General features: G+C 55.2%; 1 protein-coding gene and 1 long non-coding RNA gene across 2 annotated transcripts; one reads left to right on the forward strand and one right to left on the reverse strand.

Moving 5' to 3' along the window:
* Positions 1-309: 309 nt before the first annotated feature.
* LOC120888931 (uncharacterized) lies at positions 310-4,795 on the reverse strand. The gene is made up of 3 exons (XR_013425491.1): positions 4,659-4,795; positions 2,795-2,886; positions 310-1,786 (listed from the first exon to the last, which is right to left on the reverse strand). It is a non-coding gene; the product is annotated as an uncharacterized LOC120888931 (long non-coding RNA).
* Positions 4,503-27,262, forward strand: Aldh5a1 (aldehyde dehydrogenase 5 family member A1). Its single transcript, XM_005337086.5, has 10 exons — positions 4,503-5,029; positions 9,631-9,714; positions 10,339-10,509; positions 12,041-12,157; positions 13,172-13,315; positions 16,182-16,325; positions 18,040-18,198; positions 20,298-20,467; positions 22,744-22,802; positions 23,973-27,262. The coding sequence occupies exons 1-10, from the start codon at positions 4,694-4,696 to the stop codon at positions 24,176-24,178; spliced, it is 1,590 nt and encodes a 529-aa protein (XP_005337143.3). The 5' UTR covers positions 4,503-4,693; the 3' UTR covers positions 24,179-27,262.
* Positions 27,263-27,333: the final 71 nt, after the last annotated feature.

The raw sequence follows: 27,333 nt of genomic DNA on the forward strand, positions 1-27,333 counted from the left end.
CCCCCCCGCCTCCCACATCCACAGGCTGTGTGTGGATTCCAAAGCCTACCACCACAGAAGCCTTGGGCCCCCCCCCCCCCACACACACACACACACACTCCCTGCCCGCCTCCTGCAGCCTATGGGACTTTGGTAAGCTCAGCATCCAGTGGAGACCAATCATGGTAACAGTGGGTGGCTGCAGAGAGCAGCAGGAAGGAAGTGACCTGCTCAGGCAGCAAATCTAAGCAGAGGAGACTGAGCCATCCTGAAGGCACCAGAGCAGAAACCAAAGAGATGCTAATCCCAAGCTTCCCATTACACACCATATGGATTTAAGGAACGGCTTGATTAATAGGAGCACTGAAACAGAGGGGCCACTCGCTCAGGGCACGCCACGGCTGGGAGCGTGGGTGCTCCAGCCAGGCGGGCGCCCCACCTCTGAGCCAACCAGCCCTTTTATTAGTTTTCACTTTTCGAGCGAGGGTCTCTCTAATTACCCAGGCTGGCCTCCTCTGCCTCAGCCTCCCCAGTAGCTGGGACCCCAGGTGTGTGCCACTGCACCGGGCTGGGAAGTGGGCCCTGAGTGTCAATGGTGCTTGAGTTTTCATGAAGTTTGTATTCTCTTGTAGAAAACACCAACGCTGTAATGTTAAGAGAAAGTTAAAACATAACTTGCAGAATTAAGGAAACTATATGACAAATGACAAGTATGTGTGACAAGGACAAGAACATAAGAAATATTTGTCTTCCTACTCCACATCCTGCCCCCCGCTTTTGTTGTTGTTGTAGTTGTTTTGTTGGGTACTGAGGGACTGGACCCAGGGAGCACTTTATCATGGAACACAACCCTTTTCATTTATTTATTTATTTATTTACGACAGGGGTGTGGGGGTGGGTGGTGCCCTACCTCCGAGCTACTTCTTATTTTTTATTTTGAGATGGGGTCTAGCTGCCCTGCACCTGGCTAAGTTGCTGAGGCTGGTCTTGAACTTGTAATCCTCCTGCCTCAGCCTTCTAAACAGTTGGGATTACAGAGCATGCACCATCTCAGTGGTCTCTAAATTTTTTAAATACATAAATTTAATTTCTATATAAGCTCTCAGATCATTAATTTGTGATGCCAAATTTTACATATAATTAACCAAATGTGTGTGCTTGAGTGTGTGTTAATACTGAGGAGTAGGTAGTGGACACGGGTTCCATCTGGATCCCACTTTGCTACCTTCTTTCTCCCTGGGTGTCCTGTGCAAGTTAGCAACACTCTCTGAGCCTCCATTCCCTCATCTTCCATGGAGGTAATACTAGGACCACTCGTGGGTTGTGGTGAAGATCCCATGAGTAAATACATGTATGGACAGTGGTTGGGATGGAGCCTGAAACATCTCCCTTGTGGATTCTGTTGTTGCTGTGTGCAGTGCTGGGAGTGGAACCCGGGCCTCATGCTTGCAGGGCAAGTGCTTTATCACTGAGCTACACCCCAACCCATCTCTTGAACTTTTTTTAAATCAAGAAAAAAGTATTTCACAGGTAGATATTCAGCATAATATTTGTATAACAATTTAGATATGATCATACAGTAAAATTGGGTTACATTTTTGAAGGAGCCGGGTGCTGTTGACCCTGGCAATCACACTCAGCCAGGCGCCAGAGGCACCAGGGCTCCTAGAAATAAGCCAGGAGGAAACTGGCCCCGCTCTGAATGGGGCTTGTGGAGGGCACCGAACAGCGAACAGTAGGGGATCAGCGGAGGGCCACACTGTGAGTCTCCCAGGCCGTGGGCACTGTGGCCTTTGTGGGTCCCTTCCTTTATAAATAAATGGAAAAAATATATGTTTTATTGGTATAACGATTAATGTATTAATATTCCACCCAAGTTCATTTATCTCCTTCAGATTTTAAAGTGAATTAAACATTCGGTATGCCTTAAAAATATTATGGGCACAAGGTGTCATACCTACTGTGCCTAGTGGTAAAGGAGTGGGGAAGGGGAGCCAGCTTGTTAGAAACAGAGCCTTAACAAGATACGCAGAGCCAGGGGAGGTGGCGCACCCCTGTAATCCCTGCAGCAGGATGGCAAGTTGCAGGTCAGCCTGAGCAATTTAGACCCTGTCTCAAAATAAAATTTTTAAAAGAGCTGGGGATGTAACTCTGTGACAGAATGCCCCTGCTTCAATCCCCAGTACCCAAACAAAACAAAAATAAAACCCAAGATGTGCTGCAATTGTATACAATGAATCAAACAGCATTCTGCTGTCATATTTACTTAATTAAAATAAATAAATAAATTTAGAAAATAAAACCCATAAAACAAACAAGCAGACTGATTTTGAATGGGAGACTCACAACTGACCAATGGACTTCCTCTGGCCTTCAGTTGACTTGAGCCCTGAAAGGGAATGATTTCCCCAGGGGAAACTGACTCTCTGCAGTGCGCCCTCTGCAGGCAGAACCTGTGAACTACCAGCTCCCCAGACCCGAAAGAGCTGCTGGAGGCTACCACTCCCCAATTCCTTCAATGAAATGCAGAGAAATGGTGAACCCGCACGCCCACGATTTCACTAGGCTGTTATAATTTCTTCCAGATGTGCCTGGCACGAAACTGAGTGGCTCTGATGCAGCACAAAGTCAATAATCAAAGTACTGTCTCGCATTTTGCAAACAAGAATATAATATCCTAGAAATAGGTGAAGAGTTCACCTGCTCCGGAAAAGCCAGCAAGACCCCGGCAACTCAGTAGTAGTGAGCACGGGAGGCATGATGACCCTAGCGACCTTAAAATCAATGCACAGAGTCGGGCTTCAACTGTACTCACCTATTCTGAGTATAGACTTGTATTTCTACTTTTATCCTCATTAAGGTTTAAGCCTTCTTGCCGCTTCTGAGTCTTAGGTCCAAGTCTAATTTCTGAAAGGAGAAAGACTGCTGTCTACAGATGACTGATATACTCAATCCTTACAACCTTGGTGGATTCCCTTTTTTAAATTATTTATGTATTTATTTGGTACTGGGGACTGAACCCAGGGGCATTTCACCACTGAGATACATCTCCAACCCTTTTTATTTTTTATTTTGAGACAGGGTCTCATTAAATTGCTGAGGCTGGCCTTAAATTTGTAACCCTCCTGCTTCAGCCTCTTGAGTCACTGGGATTACCAGTGTACTCCATTGGGCCGGGCTAGGTTGATTTCCTTTTGTCAAATGGTTCGGTATACTAGTTGGTGGCCCAGTTTTACCTAGGACAGCTAATATGACTTAAATACTACTGAATTTAATGTAGCAACTGTACTAGCATTACAGGTCATTTCCTAACAAAGGTGTAGGGTAGGCATTGTTGCATTCCAAACAAGAGGACAGACATTGCTTAATTAGTCCAAGGTAAGGCAGCTCCTTGAGGATAGATTCTGAGTTTGGATCCAAGTCTGTATCCAAAGGGGATGTTTGTCTATCAGGAGCATCGACCTTCCAATGAATGTGCCTAGACACAGCCAGAAAAGCATCCAAGCAACTGAACGCTGAGCAGCACTGAGCCCCTTGGAGAACCATCCCCCAGATCCTATCCTGGAGTTGCCCTGACGGGAAAAACCAGACGATGACCTCGCGGCTGAGACCCACACCAGCTCACCTAGGAACCAAACACAGGTCCCAGTGATATGCCAGTTACCACTGACTAGTTCTGCTTCCTCAGATGTTGAAGTATAATATTAGAGAAGCATGTCCAGGCAGGCATATAAAGCAGGGTTTACTTAAAAAGGGGTAACATAGGGCTGGAGTTGCGGCTCAGTGGTGGAGCGCTTGCCTAGGGATGCGTGAGGCACTGGGTGTGATCTCCAGCATCACATAAAAAATACTAAATAAAAGTATTGTGCCCATCTACAACTAAAAAATATATGTATTTTTAAAAAGCGGGTAACATAGGCTTCTCCCTCCCCTCCCGGGAGAAGGGGGCCATAGCCGGTATCCTGGAATCCCAAGAAGTGAAGGCAGTCTGGCTTCCTTTGTTCTCTGCTCTCTTCCCCTTTTCTCTCTCTTTCTAGGCCCAGGAGATGCTCAGTGGGATGGCCAAAAGGTGGGAAGCCCTGGGCTGGAGAGGCCTAGATGGAGTGATCTGGGCCGGAGGGGGCGTAATTTACAACTCCCTGTAGGGAGGGACAGTCCCTGGGGCAGGTGGCCTTAGCAACTGGTGGGAGCAGGGGCAGGTGGTCGGGACCAGGGTGGAGGAAGGGCTCTGAAGGAGTTAACACGTCAATCCCTCGGTTCTCCGGTCCGACCCTGGCCTTCCTGCTTGTCTATCTCTGGCTGCACCAGGACCGAGGAGACCGGGACCCGGGACAGGGAGAGGGTGCGGGGGTTTCTCCCGCCGCAGCCGGGAGCTAGTATTTACATACAAATGAACACCGCATTCGGGAGAGGTGACAGCGGTCCTTTCCCGCCCCGGCCCAACCTTCCGGGTGGAAGACGCGCAGGGAGCCAAGCCCCGCGGCGACCGGGCCAGGTTCGGCCTCGGGCGACCGGGCCAGGTTCGGCCTCGGGCGCTGCGTCCGCAGCCACGGGGTGGAGAACGCGCTGCTCTAGCCTCGGCCCCGGCCGCCGGGTGCTCCGCAGCCCGCGCGTCCCCGCCGCCCGCTCGCTCCGCCCGCTTCCCGCGACCCTGCGCTCCTGTGCGCGCGCGCGCTTGCCTGTTCCTGCTACTGTCGCCGCTGCAGCCTGGGCCATGGCGACCAGCTTTCGGCTGCGGAGCTGCTGGGGCCCGAGCCTCGCGCGGGCGCCTCTAGGCTGCCTCCTCCGCCCCCGCGCCGGCTGCTCGGCGCCAGGCCGGGCCCAGCTCCGCAGCTACGCCGGCGGCCCGGGGGGCCTCTCTGCAGCGCTGCTTCGCACCGAAAGCTTCGTGGGCGGCCGCTGGCTCCCGGCCGCCGCCACCTTCCCCGTGTACGACCCAGCCAGTGGCGCCACGCTGGGCATGGTGGCCGACTGCGGGGTGCCTGAGGCCCGCGCCGCGGTGCACGCCGCCCACGAGGCTTTCTGCAGCTGGAAGGAGGTCTCGGTCAAGGTGAGAGTGCGTCGGGTGCAGGGGGCGAGCGCTGGCCCAGGACCGGCGCCGAGTACCGGGCTGTGCTCAAAAGCGAAAACAGCCGCGACCTCTCCGTCTCCCTCAATTTCCTGAGATACACACTGCAGAAAGAGCAACAAGAAAGGACACAAACAAGAGAGAAGTTTGGAGCATCAGTGCCAGGCGCTGTGGCGGGCGGTGGAGAAGGCCTCTGCTCTCAAGTCTCTGGGAGCTCACTGTCCAGTAGGGGAGGCAGAGCACCGCGCGCTACCCCAGGACCAGTCTTGGTGTAGTGTGGTCGGATGAAGCAGTCGCTTAGGCTGCCTTACAGCACTCTGGAGCACTGGGAGACAGAGGTTTTCTCACAGTTCTGGAGGCTGAAAGTCCAAGGTCAAAGGGGGCAACCGGCTTGGTTTCTTGTGGGATCTTGCTCCCTGGCTTGCAGGTCGCGTCTCTTTGTGTGATGGCATTCTAATAAGAACACCAGCCCTACTGAATTAGGGCCCACCTAGTAACCCCATGTTAAATGTAATCACCTCTTTAAAGACCTTATCTCCATATGCAGGCACCTTATGATTAGGAGTTCAACATAATGATTGGGAGCAGACCCTTTCAGCCTGTAACATCAAGGTGGACCTCACTTAGGTGTGAGACCCAAAGAACAAAAAAAGGAGCAAGTCAGGAACCTGTCTGTCCTGTTGGCAGAACAGAAGGAGGCACTTTGGCCAGTCAGGACTGGACAAGGTTAAGAGGTGGGGAAAGAGAACCAGAGGAGGGCCCTGGTGGTTGGGGACGCAGGGCCCATTCTCAGGACTTTAGTTTTACTCTGGGTGAGGCGGGGGCCATGGCAGGGTTTTAAGTAGAGATATGACCCGATTCAGATTTTGGAAGGCGCTCCCGCTGTGGGACTGAAGGAGGACAGCAGAGGAAGTGGACACCTGTTAGGAGGTGTGCTGGCAGGTTCTGCCTTAATAATGAAATTCAGAGTCAGGCAGATTTCATAAAGAAAAGAGGTTTATTTACCGGTTTTGGAGGCTAAAAGTCCAAGACGAGGCAGCCCCCATGGACTTGGCCTCTGGTGAGGGACTGATGGCAAATGGCAGTGTCCTAGTGGGAGCAGGTGCAGGAGCAACTGGTCACAGGTCCGGACAGGAAGCCAGAGAGAGCTGGCCGTCAGGCTCACTCTAACCACTCTCCCTTTCCAGAACTTACCCAAGCTCCTAGGAGAAGGGCTTTGATCCCTTCTAAGGGCACGCCTCGGTGACCTGGGGACCTTCTCTAGGGCCCACCCTCTAAGGTCACCACACCGAGGACCCAGCCTCCAGCATGTGGACGACTGGGGGACCAACCACCTGTTGGTGTGGTTTAGGTGCAGATGGTGACAGAACTAGACAGAGTGGGGAGTGGTGACAAGTGGGGCCATCGAGGATGTATTTTGAAGGCAGCGTCAGCTGTGTTTTCCAGCAGCATATTATGGGATATAAGAGAGAGAAGGCAGTGCTGGACCCAGGACTTTGGACCTGAGCGACTGGGAGGATGGAGTAACCTCCGGCTGAGATAGTCCAGTGTGAGATGCGCGTCGCCTGGGAGATCCCTAGGACTCGCGAGTGAGGCTGTACCCAGGCGGCTGGACGTGTCAGCTGGAGTTGAACACAAGCCCTGGGCTCATGCATGTGTGGAAGGCACACGTGTGTGCATCGCGTGTGTTCTCGGTCGGGTCAGGTCCACCTCCTGTGCCCTCTCGCATCATCTGGGTCTCACAAGGGCTCTACTGTCACAGTGCCAGGTGCAGGGAGCTCCTTCAGTCCTGCTGGTGGTGTGGCGGCCTCAGGGCCAGTGCCAGGGCCTCTGGCTGACACTGGTAGCGTCAACGTGGTGCTAAGAGGGTGGTGTCGGTTCCCTGAGGGCCCTGGTGGTGGGAGGTGAGCAGCAGAAGCCATAGGGGACAGCAGTGATTCCCCTCCTAGCCTCTGAGGCCTTTCTTCCTGGGTCTGTTCTCCTTGATCCAGGCCTGGGTGCATCCCCCCTTCTTGAACTGGTAGTTACTGGAGGGCTTGTAGGATAATGCATTGATTTCCTACGGCTTCCTAAAAAATTTCCATAAATTCAGAAGCTTGAAACGATACAAATTTATTCTCATGCAGGTTTTTTTTTTTTTTTTTTTTTTGTGTGTGTGTGTGTGTGCATGTGGTGCTGGGCCTTGTGCATGCAAGGCAAGCACTCTAACTGAGCTATGTCCCCATTCCCTCATACAGTTTTGGAAGTTAGAGGTCCAAAATGCTGGGGAGGGCTTTGTTCCTCCTGGAAGTTCCAAGGGACAATCCATTTCCCTGCCTTTTCCAACATCTAGAAGTGGCCAGTGCACCTTGATCCATGACCTTCATCCCTCCAGCCTCTGCATCCATTGCCACATAGCGCTCTCCGACATTGACACTGACCCTCCTGCCTCTCATGGTTCTCCTGACTGCAGTGAGTCCACCCGGATGGTCCAGGATAGTCTCCCCACTTCAGGGTCCTTGATCACGTCTGCAAAGCCCCATTAGTCGTGTTAGGAAACAGTCATGGTTCCAGGGACTGGGGCATGGACATCTTTGAAGGCCATCACTGTGCCCCACCACAGCCAAGTACTGTTCTCGGTGCTGTGCCTGTGTTGGATTTGGTCCTTTTGGTGGCCCCTGCAGTAGACTGATTCGTGTTGTGGGTGAGGAGATGGCTGAGAGAAGCCACAGTGCACCATCCTCACTTCCTCCCAGTGGGGAGCTGGAGTTGGGGCCCCATGTGCCTGTCCATCATTCCACCTCTCAGGAACCCTGAGTCTTGCACATCCACACGGCCCCTGGCTCTGATTGTACAAACGGTCTCCAAATCAGGATGGTTTAAGCCGGGATTATTCAACTTCTCACTGGTGTGTGAGTGATGTGCATCCAGTGGACACTGAACTTGGGATTCCGAGTTGTGATCTTCTCCCAGGTAGCCGTATGCAGTGGGACACTGTCTCTGATGATGCTGGGCAGCACAGTGAGTCACATTCCCCAGCAGACACGGTACTCTTCAGCACACTTTGTGGCTCTTTCCACTTCCACTGGGTTTATGTGTAGAAAGCACAATTATAGATCGAGACGCGTGTGTATTAGTTTTCTACAGCTGCTGTAACAAAAGGCTGTCAACTGGGAAGCTTAAGCAACAGACACTTAGATCTCTGGTCTGGAGGCAGGAAGTCTGAGATCAAAGTGTTGGCTGAGTCCAAAGGGTTGTGGGCTGCGAGGGAGGGACTGTTCCAGGCCTCTCTGCCGGGCCTGTAGGTGGCCCTTTCCTAGTATCTCTTCACATCATCCTCGTAGGTGTGTTTCTGTACCTGTATCCAGACTTCTTTCTGTAAGGACATCAGTCATACTGGATGACCTCATTTTACCTTGAACCTCTCATGAGACCAGAAAAGTCTCTAAGGTCTCTAAGGTGACTCCACCACCCCTGTTTTGGGCACAGTTATTCGCGGCATGCCCAGGGCTCTGCACACCACCTTCAGCTGGCTCCTGCCTGCACAGGCCCATGTGTTCAGTCTGCAGAAGCCCCTCTCCTTACGGGTCCCTCGCTTTTCTGTCCTTGTCTTCTTTTGGGACTCGGCCTCAGGTCTATTCACAGCAGTTTGTTTACTCAGATATTCAGTCTACTTCTGAGCCAGGCCTTGGAGGTTTTAGTATTTCATCCCTCTCTCTCCCAGAGTAACCCGGGGCACGAGGCCTGTGGTCACAGATTCTTCACTGGTGCTTCACGCATCGCGGATAAGATGTAATTACCCCACTAACGCAGCTTTGGCCTCTTCTCCAGGGTTTTGTGTCTTTTACTACAATTTGACTTTTTCCCCCTAAGATGGGGTCGCCCAGACTGGCTGGTCTGAGACTCCCAAGCTCCAGCAGCCCTCCCACCTCAACCTGTCAAGTAGCTGGACACCTGGCCCCAGCTAAAAACATAATGATAACTTTTAAAAGTAGGAGATGTCCCCTCATGTGGTAAAGTTGGTCTTGTTTCCCATCAACAGTGCTAGCTGTCTCCACGAGACTTTTGTGATCTATGGCTCCGAGTACCTTAGGTACAACTTAATACTGATCTGTGTCATACCCTATCAAAGAAGGTCCATATATGTCTCCCCAAGTGTAGGGCTCTCCAGAGAAACAGCCAACAGGACCTAAACAGGGATCCATAGGAAGAGAGTTACCATGAGAACTGACCCCGTGAGGTGGAGGCCCAGGGGTGCCGGGGTGAAGTTCCAGTCTACAGGCCTGAGAATGGGGCACGCCTGCCCCAGGGCGGACATGAGGTCCCAGAGACAGCGAGTTGGCCTTTCCTTCCCCTTCTTGCTCTGTCTGGTCCTTGGTGTTGAATGTGGCCCAGGTGCATTGGTGAGGGCCAGCTTTCTTGACCGTCACCAAGTCAAACCCTCCTCTCTTCTGGACACTCACAGCTGTCCACACTCCATGCACCCCGCAGCCCGCAGCCCAGCGACACTGGCCCCGGACACCGGCCCTCCCGCCCTGCTGGTGCTTCAGGAGGTCTCTGTCTTGCAGGTGACATTTCATCCCCTCTGCCTTGCTCTGTTTCAGGAGAGGAGCTCACTGCTTCGGAAATGGTACGACTTAATGATGCAGAACAAGGGCGACCTGGCCAAGCTGATCACAGCGGAAAGCGTAAGTACAGGTCCCGCCACGCCACCCGGACAGACTGCCCGGAAAGTTCAGACTCGGCCTTTGGGAGCTTCTCTTCCCCCAGTGCTGCTCTGGGGCCGGAGAGCACTTGACTCCTTGTCTGCTGAGCAGAGGCCAAGTCCCTGGGCCTGGCGGTCACATCAATAAAACAAAATTTGAATGTTCTAGTTCACTCTTTGCTGATCTGCAGAAATCGATTTTGTCGGGAGCTACGGGAATACTCCTTTTGCACTCCCCCAGGTCTTCCCTAAGTGACGGCTTTGCTGTGTCCTAGGTTTTGTGTATTTCTAAGTGCACAGTAGTTCCTCCCTCGCTGTGAAGAACGATTTCACCCTGGGTTCCCACTGAGCAGATCTTGGAAGGAGGGAACCTTAGGAGGCGCTGCAGTGCCCGTTCATCCCAACTTGTAGGCACGTGGGGACCGCGCACGCCCTGGTGGCCGGGGCCACTCTGCTCTCTGGACTCACCCGTCAGGGGTTTCCCAGCGACTCTGTGGGTTGTCCTGGGGGCTTCTCCCCCTGCCACCATGAAGGATTCAGGAACGCCGCCCGGCACTGTTTATCAGGAGGCCTGAGGTGTCCTCTTGTGACCCTTGTGACCGTCTAGGGGAAGCCGCTGAAGGAGGCGGAGGCAGAAGTCCTGTACTCGGCCCTCTTCCTGGAGTGGTTTTCGGAGGAAGCCCGCCGCATCTACGGGGACGTCATCTACCCCAGCGCCAAGGGCAGGCGGGCCCTGGTGCTCAAGCAGCCCCTGGGAGTGGCTGCGGTCATCACCCCGGTGAGCGGGAGGCCGAGCCGCAGGCGGGCAGGTGGGGTGGGCGGGTGGGGTGGGCAGTCGTGTTCTTCCTCCTGCCAGGTGAGCGCCTCCTGTTTGGTTTCCTGGTTCCTCTGTGGGGTGTGGAGGAGTGGGGCCCTCTGTGATAGGCCAGCTGTGGTGACAGGAGTGGGAGGGGGACGGCCTGCAGGACCTGGAGGACCCGGGCTTTGTGACTCAGCAGGAGGGCTTCCTCTGGCCTGGCCTGGCGCCTCTGAAGAGATCTGGGAGTCAGCATTTTGTTTGCTTTTTTCTTTGGGGGTGGGGGGGTACATTACTGGGGATTGAACTCAGGGGCTCTCCACCACTTGCCCATGTCCCCAGCCCCGTTTTGTATTTTATTTAGAGACAGAGTCTCACTGAGTTGCTTAGCACCTCGCCATTGCTGAGGCTGGCTTTGAACTTGCAATCCTCCTGCCCCAGCCTCCCAGGCTGATGGGATTACAGACATCCGCACTTTTTCACGTGCCTTTGTTGGAAAATTTTTGTTTAACTTGGGGTTCTCACAGTAGCAGAGCATCTGTGCACTTACCGGCAGGCTCAGGGCAGGGTTGGAGGGCAGAGGCTGCGAAGTACGGCTCAGCGTGTGCCTGGTTGGGACCGCCATGTGCTGCCTGCATAGCAGCCCTCCCATCCCACTGTCTCAGGCCTTCTCTCCAGCACCTGCCACGGGTCAGGAGGCCACTGTCCCTTCCTGCTCAGCACAGGTGGGATCCTCCTTCCTGCTGGGACTTTGATGTGACGGTTACTGATTACCAGTCATGTGACCATGGGCAAGTTCCAGGACCATTGCCTCAGTTTCCCCAAACCTGTAAATGAGGACAGCAGTAACTCTGACCTCATCGAGATGCGATAAGGATTGGATTATAGTTTTGAAGTGCTTAGAACAATAACCGACGTAGACTAAGTCTATGTTTGTTTGTCAGAGTGAAATGGCTTTATAGATATGAAGACGTAGATCATAGGTGTCGTAGCTATCTAGATATGCAGATGTCTCTAGAGTCTACAAAATGTATGCAGAAGGAAGTCATAAATCATACGCCATTTTCAATATCACCAACCCTAATATCTTCTGCCAAGGACCTCAGGACAGATCCAGCCTACTGCTTGTGTTTTTAATAAAGTTTTATGGGGACACACCATGTCCATTTGTGAACATCTTCTCTTTGGTGACTTTCCTGATGCAACTGCAGAACTGGGCAGTTGGGAAGGAAACTAGATCCCACACCGTCTAAGAACCTTACTGGCCCTCTGCAGAAGTCACTGGTCCAGAGAGTTGTACTGTGTCATATTCTAAATCTGCTCCCTATCTTTATGACCCTTTCCTTCCCGGGTCCCTCAGGTTGGCGGGCCAGGTGTTCTGAGGTCACCTGGGCAGCTGGAGAACAGGTTCACTACTCAGTTGTGCAAGGGGGTTGTTGACTGACTTCCTGCCCTGCCTTCCCCTGGACTGTCCAGGCAGCTCTCAATGTGTGCTCTGCTCTTTTGATCCCAGTGGAATTTCCCCAGCGCCATGATCACCCGGAAGGTGGGGGCCGCCCTGGCAGCTGGGTGCACCGTGGTGGTGAAACCTGCGGAAGACACGCCCTTCTCTGCCCTGGCCCTGGCCCAGGTGAGCCTCTGAGCTGTGCGGACAGAGTCCAAAGGGGGCAGGCCGAGCAGTCTGCAGCCTCCTTCTCTGCCTGTGTCTCCCACTGCGTGCTGTTCTAGTCCTCTGGAAGTCAAGTCAGATACTCTTTTTCCAAAAAAAACTAGGTGGGGATTCCCTTGTACATTCAGACCATGTGTTCTTTGGGCCACCCTAAAAATGACATTTCTCCATCATTTTCATTAGACGGGCACTAAAATGTAGGCATGTCTCACATTTAGAAATGCACATGCTTTCTCTTTCTGTCTCTTGTTGTTAGTGGGGATGGGACCCAGGGGTGCTGTCTCACTGAGCCACAAACCCCAGCCCCCACTTCTGACATGAGCATCGTGTGTGCGGCCATCACGGTTAATGAGCCAATACTGACACGTCATTAATGTTTTCAGATTTTCTTAGTTTTCACCTCGTGCTCTTTTCTTGTTCTGGGATCCTGTCCTGGTCACCACGTGGCATTTGGATGTCCCGTCTCCCTAGGCCCCTCTGGGCCGGGAGAGTTGCACTGCCTGCACCCACACTGTCAGGGCTGTGCCCGTCCACGCTCCTGCCTGCTGTGTGCAGGGGCCCCTTCACGCTCCTGTCCTCGGCTCTGCAGGCCAAAGATGTCTACTGGACTCTCCTCTGACTTTTCTCTCCTGGGAAAGAAGTCCAAGGTTGTTAAACAGAAGGTGGCATTGAAACTCGTTCCCTAGGAGATTTTATCTTAATGACATTTGGCAGCACATTAACACTGGCATCGCTTTAGCACTCTGAGTCTTATTTTAGTTCCAAATATATATAATTGTGGGGGCCGAGATGGAACCAGGGCCTCACTCATCTTAAGCACGTGCTCTACCAGCAAGTTACACGTGATCCCCCCAAATATGTTTTTTTATGTCCCAAGGATCAGCTTGGGTTTTCACAGTACCTTGATTAAACATCTGTTTCTTTCTCTTTTCCCAGTTTGATGATTTGTGGCCATGTGTCTCTGTTTCTCTGCAGCTTGCGAACGAGGCCGGGATCCCGCCCGGCGTGTACAACGTGGTCCCTTGCTCTAGGTCCAAGGCCAAGGAGGTGGGGAAAGCACTCTGTACTGACCCGCTGGTGTCCAAGATCTCCTTCACAGGGTCCACAGCTACAGGAAAGGTATGCGATTCAAGTCCCAAAGAAAGAAAGTTCCTTCTAGCGTTTTCTTTACATAGCGTAAAACAGCAGCTTCCCTGAGCACTGTGTGTAGACAGTCCTAGCTCCAATAACGTCGTGTCTGAGCGCCCCCCAGAGGCTCCTGGCCATCGTTGCATGGTCCTCCCTGTTGGGGTGCTCCTGGGCTCCAGGTCCTCAGCAGCTAAGGAGCTGGACAGCAAGCTTCCCGTCACTTCCCCGACTCCTGCTCGCCAAGCGGCTGCAGGCTCTCCTGTGTGTGCTCTCCAATCCTCAGTGCTTGTTTCTTTCACAGTCTGGACTGGCGATTCCAGAAGCACAGGACTAATGCTGAAATGGGTGTCTTAGAGCTGAACAAAGGTGTGCGCAGCCCAAGGGAACTTTCAGACGTGGAAAGATCTTTAAACAGTTTATTTTTTTCCCCTAAGTGTTGAAAAGGTCTTTCCTCAAGACACCACGTGTGTGCCTCTGAGTACATTTCTATTTATCCTTTTATGTGTTTTCGAAAGAGAAAAATGTCAGGGCAGAACCAAAGTTGTTTTTGGTGGTGTTTCCAGACAGTGTGCTCCGCTCTCCCAGTTCACATGTGCATGAATGTGCATGCACTCCTGCGAGATGTGCCATAAACACGCACATAAACACGTAAAAATGATGCAAACCTAAGCTGAGAGTTTTTATGAAACTGGTCACTTTTAGAAAGCACGAGGAGCAGGGGTGAATAATGCGATGGTGTAGAATTCCCAACATAAGCCACTTGTCACCCCATAGACTCACACTCAGGGGTGGCATCTTGGAATTCCATCATTCCTATCAAAACAGGAATTTCAGGTCCATAAACTGCCTGCAGATGTCACTATGAGGTGGCCGGAGAGCCGGGGACGAAGGGCTGCCAACCTCTGAGGTTCCAGCCGAGACCCAGGAGCTGGGCAGCAGCACCCACCCCTGGGGGCTTCTCCAGTTACTCAGCCACGTCGTCACCTGTCCGGACCCCAGGAAGCCTCCAACCAGGGTCCCGCCAAGCCCGGCTCTGCGTCTCTTCTCCCAACACAGCCATCTACCTCAAGTGACGCAGGGGAAAGTGACAATATGGCCAAAACAAGATGGGGATGGGTGTTACCCAGTGGTCCAGCCCCGATCTGCAGTCTAGTGCCTCCCTGAAGTGACCTCACAGACCGTCAGCACTAACCCCTGGTCCTCGGGTGCAGTCTCGCTGTCCACTGGGGCACAGGGTGACCTCTGCTGGACAAGCCTGTGCTCTCCCACCTCCTTCTCAGACAGCTGCCTCCCCTGGCCCTGCTGAGGGACAGCACTCAGCACCTGGCCTCTCCCACACAGAGAAGGAACCAGGAGCAGTCATTGAGGGAAATGGACTTCCCGGCTGGCCGGTGAGGTGACCCAGGCATAGAAGGGAGCCGGACCCGTCACATCCCTCCTGAGGAGGTCGGCAGTGGGAACCGCGCCACGAGGACTCACTAGGAGGGGCAGGGGTTGGGGCAGTCCTGGGGGCTGTGTCCGGCCAGAGCAGGCAGCCATGCTCCGGGAGGCCGAGGCCGAGTGGGGAGAAGATGCTGTCAGAACTCAGAGCAAGCGATGTGGGGGACAGGCACCACGGGAAGGGCCTGTGCCTAGGGCTGGTGGAGACGACATGGAGGCCCAATGGTGACCCCGCAGTGAGGATCCTCATCACACTGGCGCAGATTCAGCATTTCTTAAGAATTCAAAAGGGAACTTGGTCCACTGAGGAAGTCTGTTTGATCTGTCAACTCGTGCTGCTTGTTGGATGGCAGCTCCTGGGTGGCACGTCTGATGGCTAGAATGGCACAGAGCAGAACCAGGGCAGGTGCAGCTGCCACACCTTCTGAATTTCTACCCAGGGCCCTGTAAAAACCTGCGGCCTCCGCGTGCACGTCACAGGGGGCTGTGTCCTGAGAGCAGCCTGGGCCTGTGAGCACCACCCGTGCCCCTGAACTGTCTCAAGCATTTCTCTTTCTCAGCTTTGACTGGACCAAGACCTACGTCTCCCCATAAAGAATGTAAACATCCTGAGCAGCTTCTCAGCCCTTGAAATCTCTTACTGGATATTGAGTCTAATCGTTATGTCTACCAAAAGCCTTACACTCGTGTATTGAGCTGACAGGTCTACAAATTTATCCTGAGGGATTAGTCACAGTGCTTTTAAGTAGCAAGGAATTGGAAATAACCTGGATGTCCAGCAGATGGGGGTGGATAAATATGCTATGGTACAACCATACAGGGGAATACTAGGCAGCCATCTAAAGGAATGTTCTAGAAACAGGCATGCTGACATGAGAAGAGTTGCATAAGCAGATACTACATTAAAGGGGCAAGATGTACAGAGTTATGAACATGTTAAGAAGTTCCCTAGGTTCATGGGGAAGATAAAGCAGGTTGGAAAACTATTTCTTTTTCACCATATTCTTTCTGTGTTAAAAAAGTATGTATGCGTGCGTCTGGATTTGGAATACTCTTTCCAGTGTTAATCCTTAAGTTGTGGCATTCTGGGTGGTTTTATTACCCCGTTCCTGTGTTCCGGATTTTAAGATGCAGCCGCAGCTGTGTGGCTCAGACAGAGAGACGGTAGCACTGGACTTTGAGAGCCTGGCGCTACCTGGTCCCCGACCCCTCCTCCGCTCTACAAGTGCTTATTTATAGAGCTGCCCTTGTCTTCCCGGGCCCCCGTCAGGCACACCCTCATTTCTCCCTCTCCTGTGCGATCGTCTTTCCAGCGCGCTGCGTGCACCCTCTTTTCTTCTTGGCTGGGTGGCTTTGCAGACGGAGGCTGAGCGCCTGGCAGCTGACTGGCGCTCACCACGCTCTCCCCCGCCCGCAGGTGCTGCTGCACTATGCCGCAGACTCTGTGAAGAGGGTCTCCATGGAGCTGGGCGGCCTTGCCCCGTTCATCGTCTTCGACAGCGCCAACGTGGACCAGGCCGTGGACGGGGCGCTGGCGTCCAAATTCAGGAACGCGGGACAGGTGAGTCCCGGGGCGTTGCCCGGGGTTTGAGGGAGCGGATGTGTGTGTCCCCTCTGCTGCCTCCCCCTCCCGGATCCCACACCGCTCATTCTCACTTGATTATTCGGGCGACATTTAGGAGGCACCTTCTTCCTAGGGACCGCGCCAGGCGAGTCCAAAGGGAAGGGAGGCAGGCTGTAGCTTCAAGAGCTCCCTGGACCTGATGGCCCTTGTCCTCCTCTCTCTGCCCTTCCAGCCTGAGCGCTTTCCTAGGTTTCCGTCCAGTGAGGGCCTTCTGCACTTAACGGATGCAGGCAGCTCAGAGGCGAAGCAGCCTTGAACAGCCAAGGTCTGAGGCCCAAAGTCCTTTTTTTTGGGTACTGGAAATTGAACCCAGGGGTGCTCAAACACTGAGCCACAGCCCCATTCCTTTTTATTATTTTTATTTTCTATTTTGAGACAGGGTCTCCCTAAGTTGCTCAGGGCCTCACTAAGTTGCTGAGGCTGGCCTTGAACTCATGTCCTCCTGCCTCAGCCTCCCTAGTGGCTGGGAGTGTAGGTATGCCCCAGCGCACCCAGATAGTCCCTTAGTCTTAAGAGAAAGAAGATAGAAAAACGTCAGGACAAAACCTGGAGAAACTCACAGCCCTGCTGCCTCCAAAGACCTGCCTGGGCCTCATTCTTCCTGAGATGGGGCATCAGAGGCACCAGATGCAGGACGCAGGGGCAAAGGGCTGGACTGTGCCTGGACATGTCTTGGGAGAGTGGAGGCCGAGCTCACATCTGACAGGCAGCCCTGGAATCTCAGATCTGGCAGGGACCTTTCAAGTCATCCGATGTAGGTCTTGCATTTTCCAGATGAGAAACTAAAACTGGGGGTGGTGGCTGTGGCTCAGTGGTAGAGCACTTGCCTAGCATGTGTGAGGCACTGGGTTCCATCCTCAGTGCCACATTAAAATAAATAAACAAAAACAAGGATATTGTGTCCACCTGCAACTAAAAATATTTCAAGAAAAGAAGAAACAAACTGTTAAAAGACTGGGTAACTGAAGGGTCACTGAGCCAGTGGTCCTACCCGGTCCCCAGCTTCTATCCATGTGGTTGCATGGAGTCTGGCTTCTTAACAAGTACTCTTAAGCATTTGGCCTTAAAAAGTATCATCAGTAAACCTGGTGCAGGGGCACACACCTGTAATCCTAGTGACTCAGGAGGCTAAGGGAAGAGGATCCCAAGTGAAGGCCAGCCTTGGCCACTGAGCAAGACACTGTCTCGAAAAATGAACAGCACTGGGGATGTGGCACAGTGTGCCAGCTGAGCTCAGATGCCAGCATTTAAAGTAAATAAATCACACACATATATATCTGAACATCTGCATCACCAATAAGCATTTTTAAATGTTTCTCCAGAAACAGAGTCAGGGTTGCAGAAGGTCCCGTGTGAGAATGGGTGCTGTTTGCCGCTCCCTGTGCACAGCCTGCACCCTGCTGTGGCCTTGAGCTTACCTCCCCTTCACATGTCAGTGCTGATGCGTTCAGCGTCCGGCCGGTTCCCTCTGCAGACACAGAGTGCCACCTGCCCAGCCTCCAGTGGCCTGCGCTTGTCTCTGGGCCCGAGCGCCCTGGGAGGTGGGCCCTGGGAAGTGTTCCCACAGGAGGCGGCAGGCAGCTGCAGCGAGGTTCCTGGTTGGACTGACTGCTGTCCAGCTGACCCTGGGCCGGTTTCCTCTTCCATCTAGACCTGTGTTTGCTCCAACCGATTCTTGGTGCAAAGCGGGATCCACGACTCCTTTGTCAAAAAGTTTGCGGAGGCGATGAAGAGGAACCTGCGTGTGGGCAACGGATTTGAGGCGGGGACCACCCAAGGCCCGCTGATTAACGAGAAGGCAGTAGAAAAGGTGAGTCCACCTTCGTCTGTGGAGTGACTTCGCTTTCAAATCCAGAGCCTGGCTGAGCAAGTCGCTGAGCAAGTCGCCTGAGTGAGGTGGGAGCCCGCGGTCCCACGGCTGGCGCATCCCCGGCGCTCGCTTCTGTGGCTGTGACGATGGGGTCCTGTGAGATCCCCGGAGGGTCCTCCCGGCTGGCCTGAGCTTTCCGCCACAGGGGGTCAGTTTCCTGGATGATGAAATGCCCTTCCAGAAGCGCCCTTGAGCAAAGCAGCCGGGGCGCAAAGAGGTGGACGGCATCTGGCCAGTGTCCAGTGTTGCCGTGGGTGGCTCCAGGCAGGACCACCTGTGACTCGGAGGTGACTTTGGCTCCTAGGACACGCACGGGTTGCTGCTGGTCTAGTGAGTGCAGTTTATCCTCCTTCGAATCCTAAAAGTGGTGACTCTCACCCGCTGCTGTGCCCTTTACCACTGGAGCTGCCTGCCCCCCGACCTTCATGTGTCTACCCAGGGCCTGGTTTTGGGTTTAGCTTGGTTCTGCTAGTGCTGGGGTGGAACCCAGGGACTGGAACGTGCTGGGAAGTGCTCCGCCGAGCTGCGCCCAGCCCAGCACTGGGTCTCAGTGCCTCAGGTGGTGCTGAGTCGGCCCTCTGGGAGCCGGCTTGGGAGTGATTTTTCCCCCAGTGAGTGTGGCGCTGTGGCCCTGGACAGTGTCCTGCACGGGGACTTTCCAGTGAGTGTGGCGCTGTGGCCCTGGACGGTGCTGTGCACTGGACCTCCCAGAATCTGTCGCAGGATTTCCATCTCAGTGGAAGGAGGCTGGGTAGAAAGGGCCTGTTCAGAAACAATCTGCGGGGCCAGGATGGAGCTCTGTGATAGAGCCCCGCCCAGCATGCAGGAGGCCCTGGGTTCCACCACCAGCACCACAAACAATAAACAAGAATAAAGGGAAACAGTGTGTCGGGCTGGCTTTGGCGACAGATCCTCACAGACCCTTAAGGAGTAGATCCCGAGGAAAAGACTTTTCCGTGACATTTCAGAAAAGGGCAGGAAAGGGCCGGTGGGGGAGAGGCGTGGGGGAGAGGCGTGGGGGAGAGGCGTGGGGGAGAGGCGTGGGGGAGAGGCGTGGGGGAGAGGCGTGGGGGAGAGGCGTGGGGGAGAGGCGTGGGGGAGAGGCGTGGGGGAGAGGCGTGGGGGAGAGGCGTGGGGGAGAGGCGTGGGGGAGAGGCGTGGGGGAGAGGCGTGGGGGAGAGGCGTGGGGGAGAGGCGTGGGGGAGAGGCGTGGGGGAGAGGCGTGGGGGAGAGGCGTGGGGGAGAGGCGTGGGGGAGAGGCGTGGGGGAGAGGCGTGGGGGAGAGGCGTGGGGGAGAGGCGTGGGGGAGAGGCGTGGGGGAGAGGCGTGGGGGAGAGGCGTGGGGCTGGGTTGGTGAGCAGAGTTGTTTCCCAGCTCCGATCCTGGAGCAGGCCCTGCGGGTAATGGGCACACTGCGAGGGCGCTGCAGGACGGCCCAGGCCTTTGGGATCTCTTCTGAACCTGGGCTGGGGAGGACTCCAAGGCGGCAGAGGCTCTGAGGGACCTCTGCGGGCAGCAGGCTGAGTCCGCCACACGGGGCAGATGGAGGGACCCAGAGGCGCGTTTGGGATGCGGCCTTCTAGAGTGGAGTGGGGTACAGGAGGGAGGGTGGAGCAGGTGGACACACCGGGGCCCTTCTCTGGTCATCGCACCCCACCCCTCCCGGCACAAGACGGCCCCTTGGCACTTGTAACGTCACGCAGTCTGCCCTGAGGGACGTGACTGCACTTAGAATGTGCCAGACAAAATGAAGGGGCACCCAGACTGGACTGCGCAGAGTGCAGGAGAGCCCAACCCAGGAGACTGCAGCGGGGGGAGTGCGTCCCAGGTGCGGGGGCAGGTGGCAGGGGCGGGCAGCGGGGGAGGCCTGCGCCATTGCTCTGCAGAGCGGTCCCGAGGGCCCGGGCGGTCCTGCTTGGCCCCTGTGAAGGTGAGGGGAACCGGTCGCTGCTCTCTGGGGCTCAGACGTTCTAGGAGGTGGTGTCATTTGGAAGGTGACCTCCAGCAGCCGCCCAAGCGTCCTCTTTCCCGTCACACAGGTGGAGAAGCACGTGAGCGATGCCGTTTCCAAAGGGGCCACCGTGGTGATGGGCGGGAAGCGACACCAGTTCGGAAAGAACTTCTTCGAGCCCACGCTGCTCAGCAGTGTCACCAAGGACATGCTCTGCACTCACGAAGAGACGTTCGGGCCTCTGGCACCCGTTATCAAGTAAGACCCAGCCCGCAGGAGGCCCCGGGAGGGAAGGGGAACTGCAACCTGGGAGAGATGGCCCAGCTAGTCTGGGGGCCGGGGGGGGCCAGAGCTGCACAGAGCAGACTGACGCACAGGCTTCAACGTTTAAACTTAGGAAACAGAATTTACCTGCTTCTTGCTTTCTGCTGAACGTCCTCCTCCTCCTCCTCCTCCTCCTCCTCTTCTTTCCGTCGCTGTTGGTACTGGAGATTTAACCCAGGGGTGCTTTACTCCTGAGCTATGTCCCAGCCCTTTTTATTTTTTATTTTGAAACATGGTCTAACTAAGTTGCTTAGGGCCTTGCTAAATTGCTGAGGCTGACCTCAAATTTGTGATCCTCCTGCCTCAGCCTCCTGAGCTGCGGGGATTACAGGAGTGCACCACTGCCCGGCCTTCCTCCTCTTCTTAATGGAGAATGTCCTCTGAGGGCTCTTCCATGGCAGTCTGTAGGGAATGGACAGTCAAGTGACCTCCCGGGATCTTTCATCTCCTGTTGACGAGTAAATAGTGGTTTGTGGATGCCCTCACGGGTGCTGCAGTGACTCTGGTTGGTGCCCAGGGCTTCTTCGGGCTGCCTTCTGATGCCTTTCTTTGGTATCTAAGGGGTCTGTTCAGTGCTGTTTCTCCCTGCCTTGTCCTTCCTGCCCTGACCCTGTGACCCACACGCCCCGGCTCACTTCACTCCTACTCTGCACCAGCCCTGCTGCCGCCCTCGAGGCCCCTCCCTCCGCAGGCCGGGGGTTCAGGGGCACCCCGGCTCTTCCAGCTGGTGCCCCCCGGTCCCCACCTCGCCAGCCCTCTCCCCACCCCGCCAGCCCTCTCCCCACCCCGGCTCCTCCCGCTTCGCGCTCTCTCACCTGCTGTAGGTTTGTCCTTTTCTGACGTTGTCACCTGCTGTCCTGTGGGGTCTTCCCTTCCTCTGATGTCTCGTGACTCCCTGTGAGCTCATCTCTGGCCCCTTGCTTGGGCTGTGGTCAAAGCTCAACCTCTGTGTGTGCTCAGGCTTGGAGGGCAAAGCCTCGCACCCCAGGGAGGGGGAGGACGTCTTGTGTTAAATCCCGAGCCGACACCCCTGCCCCTCGCGTCCCCCCAGGGCTATTTTGCAATTGCCTCTAATGGACCAGGGAAAGGAGCCTGCTGGCCTCTGCCTATTTTGCACTGGCTGGTGTGCCAGCTGGGCTGGGCACTGGCTCGGTCCCTGCTGCCCCTTGGTACCTAGCGCGAACCCAGAGCCAGGCCTGCAGATGGGACCAGCTCACAGTCACAGGAGTGGGGGAGGTGCAGCCCACGCCCGCTCCCCAGGCCATGTTCCCCCGGAGCTGTGCCTGGAGCCGTGCCCTGAGCCGCTGTGGAGGCGTTTTGTGAGCCCTGGTTTCTGTCCCTCCTCGGGCACTTCCAGCTTTGGCCCTCAGCCGCGCTCCCCTGGCTGTGCCGTCTTGTCCAGGGCCCGGGGTCTGTCTTCTCTCCCCTCTGCCAGCCTGTTGCCATCTTGCTCATGAAGTTTCTCCACTGTTGGAGAAAAGGGTCACTTCTTTGTTTTAATGACAGCGTTTGCCCTAGAATGAGGACTGGACGCTTTCTCAGGAAGCCGGAAGGATGCCTTGGCTACAAACGCAGGCTGTGCCGCCTCCTCCCAGCACCCCCGCTGCCCGCCCCCAGGTTAACTCTTCTGGGTCAGCCACCAGCCCTGCAGAGACTGCGGCCCGCCCCGCTGACAGGCTTCTAAAATTAGAATCGGGATGCTTAGAAACTGTGGCAGTAGCAATTCTGGAGTGACAGAAAATTGCCACTCCAATCTTGTTCCGAAATAAAATGGTGGCGCTGGGAGAGCCCACGGGGGCCCTGACACGGTCATCAGAGAGGAGCGACGCTGGGCACAGCCCCACGGCCAGCTCAGTGGTAACGGGTGGCAGAGCCCCCTGGGAACCTGGCCTGGGTCTCTGAAGGGGGCTTTCTGCCCTATTGGGCCTGCTTCTGCGCAGCGTGGTGGTCACCCCTCTGGGGAGCCCCCAGGCCAGGACTCCCTTTCCGTGGGACGCTGTCTGGTGGTACTCCCTGCCTCCGCTGTTTCCTTTTCTCCTAGAAGAGACGAGGGTCCACTGGAGGGTGCTGGCCGTGAACGCCGAGTGGCCTCGGCGATTGCTGCCGCTCTGAGCCCTGGGGTCCCTTTGCGGAACTCGGACCCCTTGCCCTGATCGGGGTTCTTCATCCTCCCCCTAGAGCTTGCTGCTGACCGGCTTTCCCTCCGGCAGGTTCGACACGGAGGAGGAGGCCGTCGCCATTGCCAACGCCACCGAGGTCGGGCTGGCAGGTAGGTGTCTGCCTGGTCTGCCCTGTCATTCCTGGGCTCCAGCAAATGCCACACTGTCTTAGACACCACCGTGGGCTTCGAGAGGGACACTGCAGCAGGGTGTGTGTGTTTTCCAAGTGGCGAGGGTGGCTTTGTGCTGCTCACGGCTCTCTGTCCCCCGTGGCCCACATGGGAGCCGTGATTGGAGCTGGGGAGCAGTGCAGAGGACACCAGTGCAGGCGTTGAGGGTGGAGGTCACACCCACCTCCGAAGTCTCGGGTTCTCAGAGGCACGATGCCCAGAAACGCCAAGCGCTCTCTCTTCATTTGGCCCCACGCCTAAAGCCCGCACGACTAGGTGGCCTCTGACCCTGGGCCTCGGCAGAAGTGTCCTTCCTCGGCAGAGGAAGGAGCGAGAGTGTCTGCAGCTGGCCTCGTGGACGGCTGCTGCTCAGTCTAGACATGGCCGGGTGCCACAGCATGTCCCTGTAACCCCGGGAAAGTCAGTGTTGGCGTCCACAGTGAGGCCGAGCTGTGGCGCTGCGGATGCCCCTTGTAATGGGAGGAAGAATAGGCCTCTGTGGTCTCCTGGCCACGCTGCACCCAGGTCAGCTCCACGGTAACTGGAGCGAGGCGTCTGCCCTGGGCTTCCGGAGCGCGTTCCATCCTCTCTCTTCCCTCCCGGTGGGATGAAGGTGGGGGAAGCCTCACCCCGTACGAGGTCGAGAACGAGGGGCAAGATCACTGTGCGGTTTGTGGGGGAGAGAGCCGGCAGAGGGAACCCGGGAGATCAGGAGCAGAGTAAGAAAGGGCAGGAGGACTTGGTGGGGAGTTCGGAGACACGGTTAGTGACGGGCCTAAGAGGTGCCGGTTCAGCCCCCATGGAGAGAGCTGACCATCCACCGAGGACGGAGCCGTGTTGCATGGACGACGAGGAGGGGAGGGGGTGTGGCAGGGAGTGTGTGGCCACCTGGCCGGTGTGCGGGATGGCGAGGAGCAGAGAGAGAGCCCGGCCAGCAGGGAACAGAAGCAAAAGGGGATTTCTGGTGCCAAGATGAGGAGGGCACGGGACCCACTGGGGTTTGCCAGGGAGCGGTAAGACTCGGGCAAACAGTGGTCAGTGAGCCTCAGCTTCGGTCGTGTCTCTGACGGACGCTCCACGGGTCACCTGTGTCCTTTCCTCCCGCCACAGGCTACTTTTACTCTCAGGACCCTGCCCAGATCTGGAGAGTGGCAGAGCAGCTGGAGGTGGGCATGGTGGGCGTGAACGAAGGGCTCATCTCCTCCGTGGAGTGCCCCTTCGGTGGGGTCAAGCAGTCTGGCCTGGGGCGCGAGGGCTCCAAGTACGGCATTGACGAGTACCTGGAAGTCAAGTACGTGTGCTACGGAGGCCTGTAGCTCCTCGCTGGTGGAGATCATAAAGGAGGCTCACCCACGCTCGGGACCTGCCCTGCTTTCATGAGCAGCTCGGTCATTAGAGTCATGACTTGTCACGCGCAGCCAGTCTTCGTGGTCTTTAATCAGAGGCAACCCCACCCTGCCATCTCCTCACGAGGGACCAACACAAGCCGCCCACCTGTGGCTGCAGACCCCAGAGAGCCAGGCCGGGGCCTGCAGAACAAGCCGGAGGACTCCACGTGACCCCTCCACCTGAGGGCAAGGAGCAGTGCCCAACAGATCCGCCCTTCGGGGCCACATAGCCAACCCCTGCCTGGCAGGGGGCACGGCTGGCCCTCAGCGTGAGCCCAAAGTGCTTGCACGGAGCCCCGAAGTACCATCAGCAGTGGGTGGGCCCAGTATCCCCTTCCCCAGCCAGCTGAGCCCTGGAGGTACTGTGTGTCCAGAGGGGCTGCGGCCGAGGCTGGGGGTCACCGTTGAGAGCGTTCGACTGCAGCGGGAATCACCTGTTCCACCGTGTGGTGCAGGAGCGCGTCTGTCCCAGGTCCGTGTGTACACGGGAGCCTTCCTTGCCCCTGGTCCTGCCTCAGCTTCACGTTGCTCCCCAAGCTCACGCTGAGAGCAGGATCCGCGGAGGCAGCTCGTGCAGTGGAGCCTTGCCACCCTCCTGCTCCTGCCCAGGAGCACACCTGAGTCCAGGTCGGCGTCACACAGGTCACCTGGGCCTGAGCGGAAGTGACTTGCAAGACAGGGAATGTGCAGCGTAAGCACGGAGCCACCTGTGAGCAGCAGCGCTGCCCTGCACTGGGCCCAGAGAGGCACACCCACCCACCCAAGCCCAGCCCATCTGTCCTGGTGCCATGCACTCTTGCACTTCCAAAGGGAAAAAGCACCTTCACCACCGTCATCTCAAAGGAACAGAAGGTGCCAGTCCACGGTGTGGAGGAGGTGTAAGACCTAGGATTTCAGGCACCTTTTACCTAGTAACCCCATTTACAGTTCAGCATACGAACCACCCCTCAAATTCCCTGTGACTAGTGTTGTTGCTCACTCTGAAGGGAAACCTGGCCGTTCCAGCTCCTTCCTCCCCTTCTCTTTATGCATAGAGGCCCCTCAGTTCACTGGTAGTAGCAGGGAGACATGAATGAAAACAGAGCTGGATGCAGCTGCTCCTGAGCTCCACCCAGCACCCTTCACTGAGCACAGGCAGCTGCAGCTGAGTAACCAAGTGCAGAAAGTCCCACGCACACAGGATGCCTCCAGTCCTGCAGCTGCTGCACACCTGGCTGGGGTAGTCCTTGCCATGTGCCCAACCCCAAAGGAGAATCAGAACTCTGCCTTCTAGTGACACTGCCCAGGCCTGTCAAGAGGCGCGCCCAGCACATTGTCAGCTAATTTCTGCTCCTCGCTGTACAGTGTTTGGTGGTTTTATAGAACGCCCTCATTGCTTAAGGTTCCTGTGCATCCATCCTTTTTCCTAATAAGAAAGCAAATGCCCTGGTGTTGTTTTTAGAAGTAGAATACCAATGCTGAAATGTCCAGAGGAAAACCTTAAAACACACTTTCAGCCCTGTAAACAGGGAGAAATTTTGAGTTTTCTTGCATATTTGGCCTGCTAGATACATAAATCGAGGCCAGAGACTCACTGTAATCTCCATGATCAATTCTGTAGTTAATAGTTTGGGGTGGGGCTGGGGTTGTGGCTCAGAGGTAGAGCCCTGGGCTAACATGTGTCAGGCACTGGGTTTGATCCTCAGCACCTTGTAAAAATAAGATAAAGGTATTTTGTCCACCTACAATTTAAAAATATTTTTTAAAAATAGCTGGGGTGCTGGGAACTTTGACTCAGTGGTAGAGCTCAGCATCAGCATGCTTGAGGCCCTGGGTTCAGTGCCCAGCACCACCAAAAGAAAAAAAAATTTTTTTTGAAAAAGAAATAACTTACTGTTAAGTAAAATGGTTCCGGGTTGCGGGATAAAAGAGAAGTGTGTGGGTTTTGGGGTTTTGTTTGTTTTGAGATAAAGTCTCACTGTGTTGCCCAGGCTGGCCTCAAACTTCAGAGCTCAAGTGATCCTCCAGCCGCAGCCTCCCAAGTAGCCAGGACTCAGGCATGCGCCATCACGTCCATCTAAAAGTCATTTTAAATGAATGTTTTGTTAGTTTTCAGTAATTATGTGGATAGATGATATATATGAAATATATGAAATAGAAAAGGACCACTAGACCAGGGTTGGCAAACCATTCACCAGATGTGACCTGCCAGCTGCTTTTGTACAACCCATGAACTGAGAATGTGTTTGTATTTTCAAAAGATGGGGGAAACGCACAGCAGCAGTGTTTCATGACGCCTGGAAACTGTAGGGCATTCAGGTCTCAGTGGAATCTTCCTGGAGCGCAGCCACAGCCGTCCTGTGTGTTGTGGTCTGTGGCCTCTGGCCTGGCAGCACGGAACAGGAGAAGGTGGCGAGCCGAAATAGTTACTAGTTAGCTCCCCCAGGAATGCCCAGGGGCCGTGCCGACCTTCCTGTCACTGTTGGCAGCCCTAGGTGCCTGGGCTTCTCTCCTGGCTCCCCCGGGTTCTCAGCAGGGACTCCCCGGCAGTTACCTCCTGACTCCAAGGCCTTGAAAGGACACCTCTGACTTCCCTCCTCCAGCTGGGCAGCTTTCCCCCTGTAAGAGCTGACCCTGTCTGTGCCTCTGTCCGTGTGGATCTTTATTCCTAACGAGGGCTGCGTGAATAAAGATCAGAAGCACCACGTGGACAAGCCTATTTTACTGTGAACGGACACAGGAACTTGAACCTGAAGTTCAAGTTCTGTGGGATTCTTTCCCCTGAAGGCAGGAGGTGGTGTCATTAATTACCCTCCATCAGCTAGTTCCTTAGCACTCTACTTGAATAATGCTTAATGCTGTGATTGTGCCGTGCTGCACTTTGTGGGCTAGAACCCGGGAGTAAGTGTTAGTGTGAAACACGTGAACCCTTTGGTTTCTAAACGCGTGCCCATGACTTGTTTTCTCGCCTCTCTCTGCAGCCAGCAGACTTCATGTGTGTTGCCAATAAATGCTGAATTCGCACAGCTCCCAGAGTGTTGAGAGGCCTGGAGGTCTGTTTGGTTCTCTCCCTTGGCAGGTCACTGTTTTTGCTGGACAGTCCT

This window comes from Ictidomys tridecemlineatus, chromosome 8 (assembly GCF_052094955.1).
Source record: "Ictidomys tridecemlineatus isolate mIctTri1 chromosome 8, mIctTri1.hap1, whole genome shotgun sequence".
NCBI lineage: Eukaryota > Metazoa > Chordata > Mammalia > Rodentia > Sciuridae > Ictidomys > Ictidomys tridecemlineatus.

Coding starts and splice junctions, on each gene's coding strand:
- Aldh5a1 (XM_005337086.5), top strand. CDS start 4,694: ATGGCGACCAGCTTTCGGCTGCGGAGCTGCTGGGGCCCGAGCCTCGCG. Junction 5,030..9,630: donor GGAAGGAGGTCTCGGTCAAG/GTGAGAGTGCGT, acceptor GCTCTGTTTCAG/GAGAGGAGCTCACTGCTTCG. Junction 10,510..12,040: donor TGGCTGCGGTCATCACCCCG/GTGAGCGGGAGG, acceptor TTTTGATCCCAG/TGGAATTTCCCCAGCGCCAT.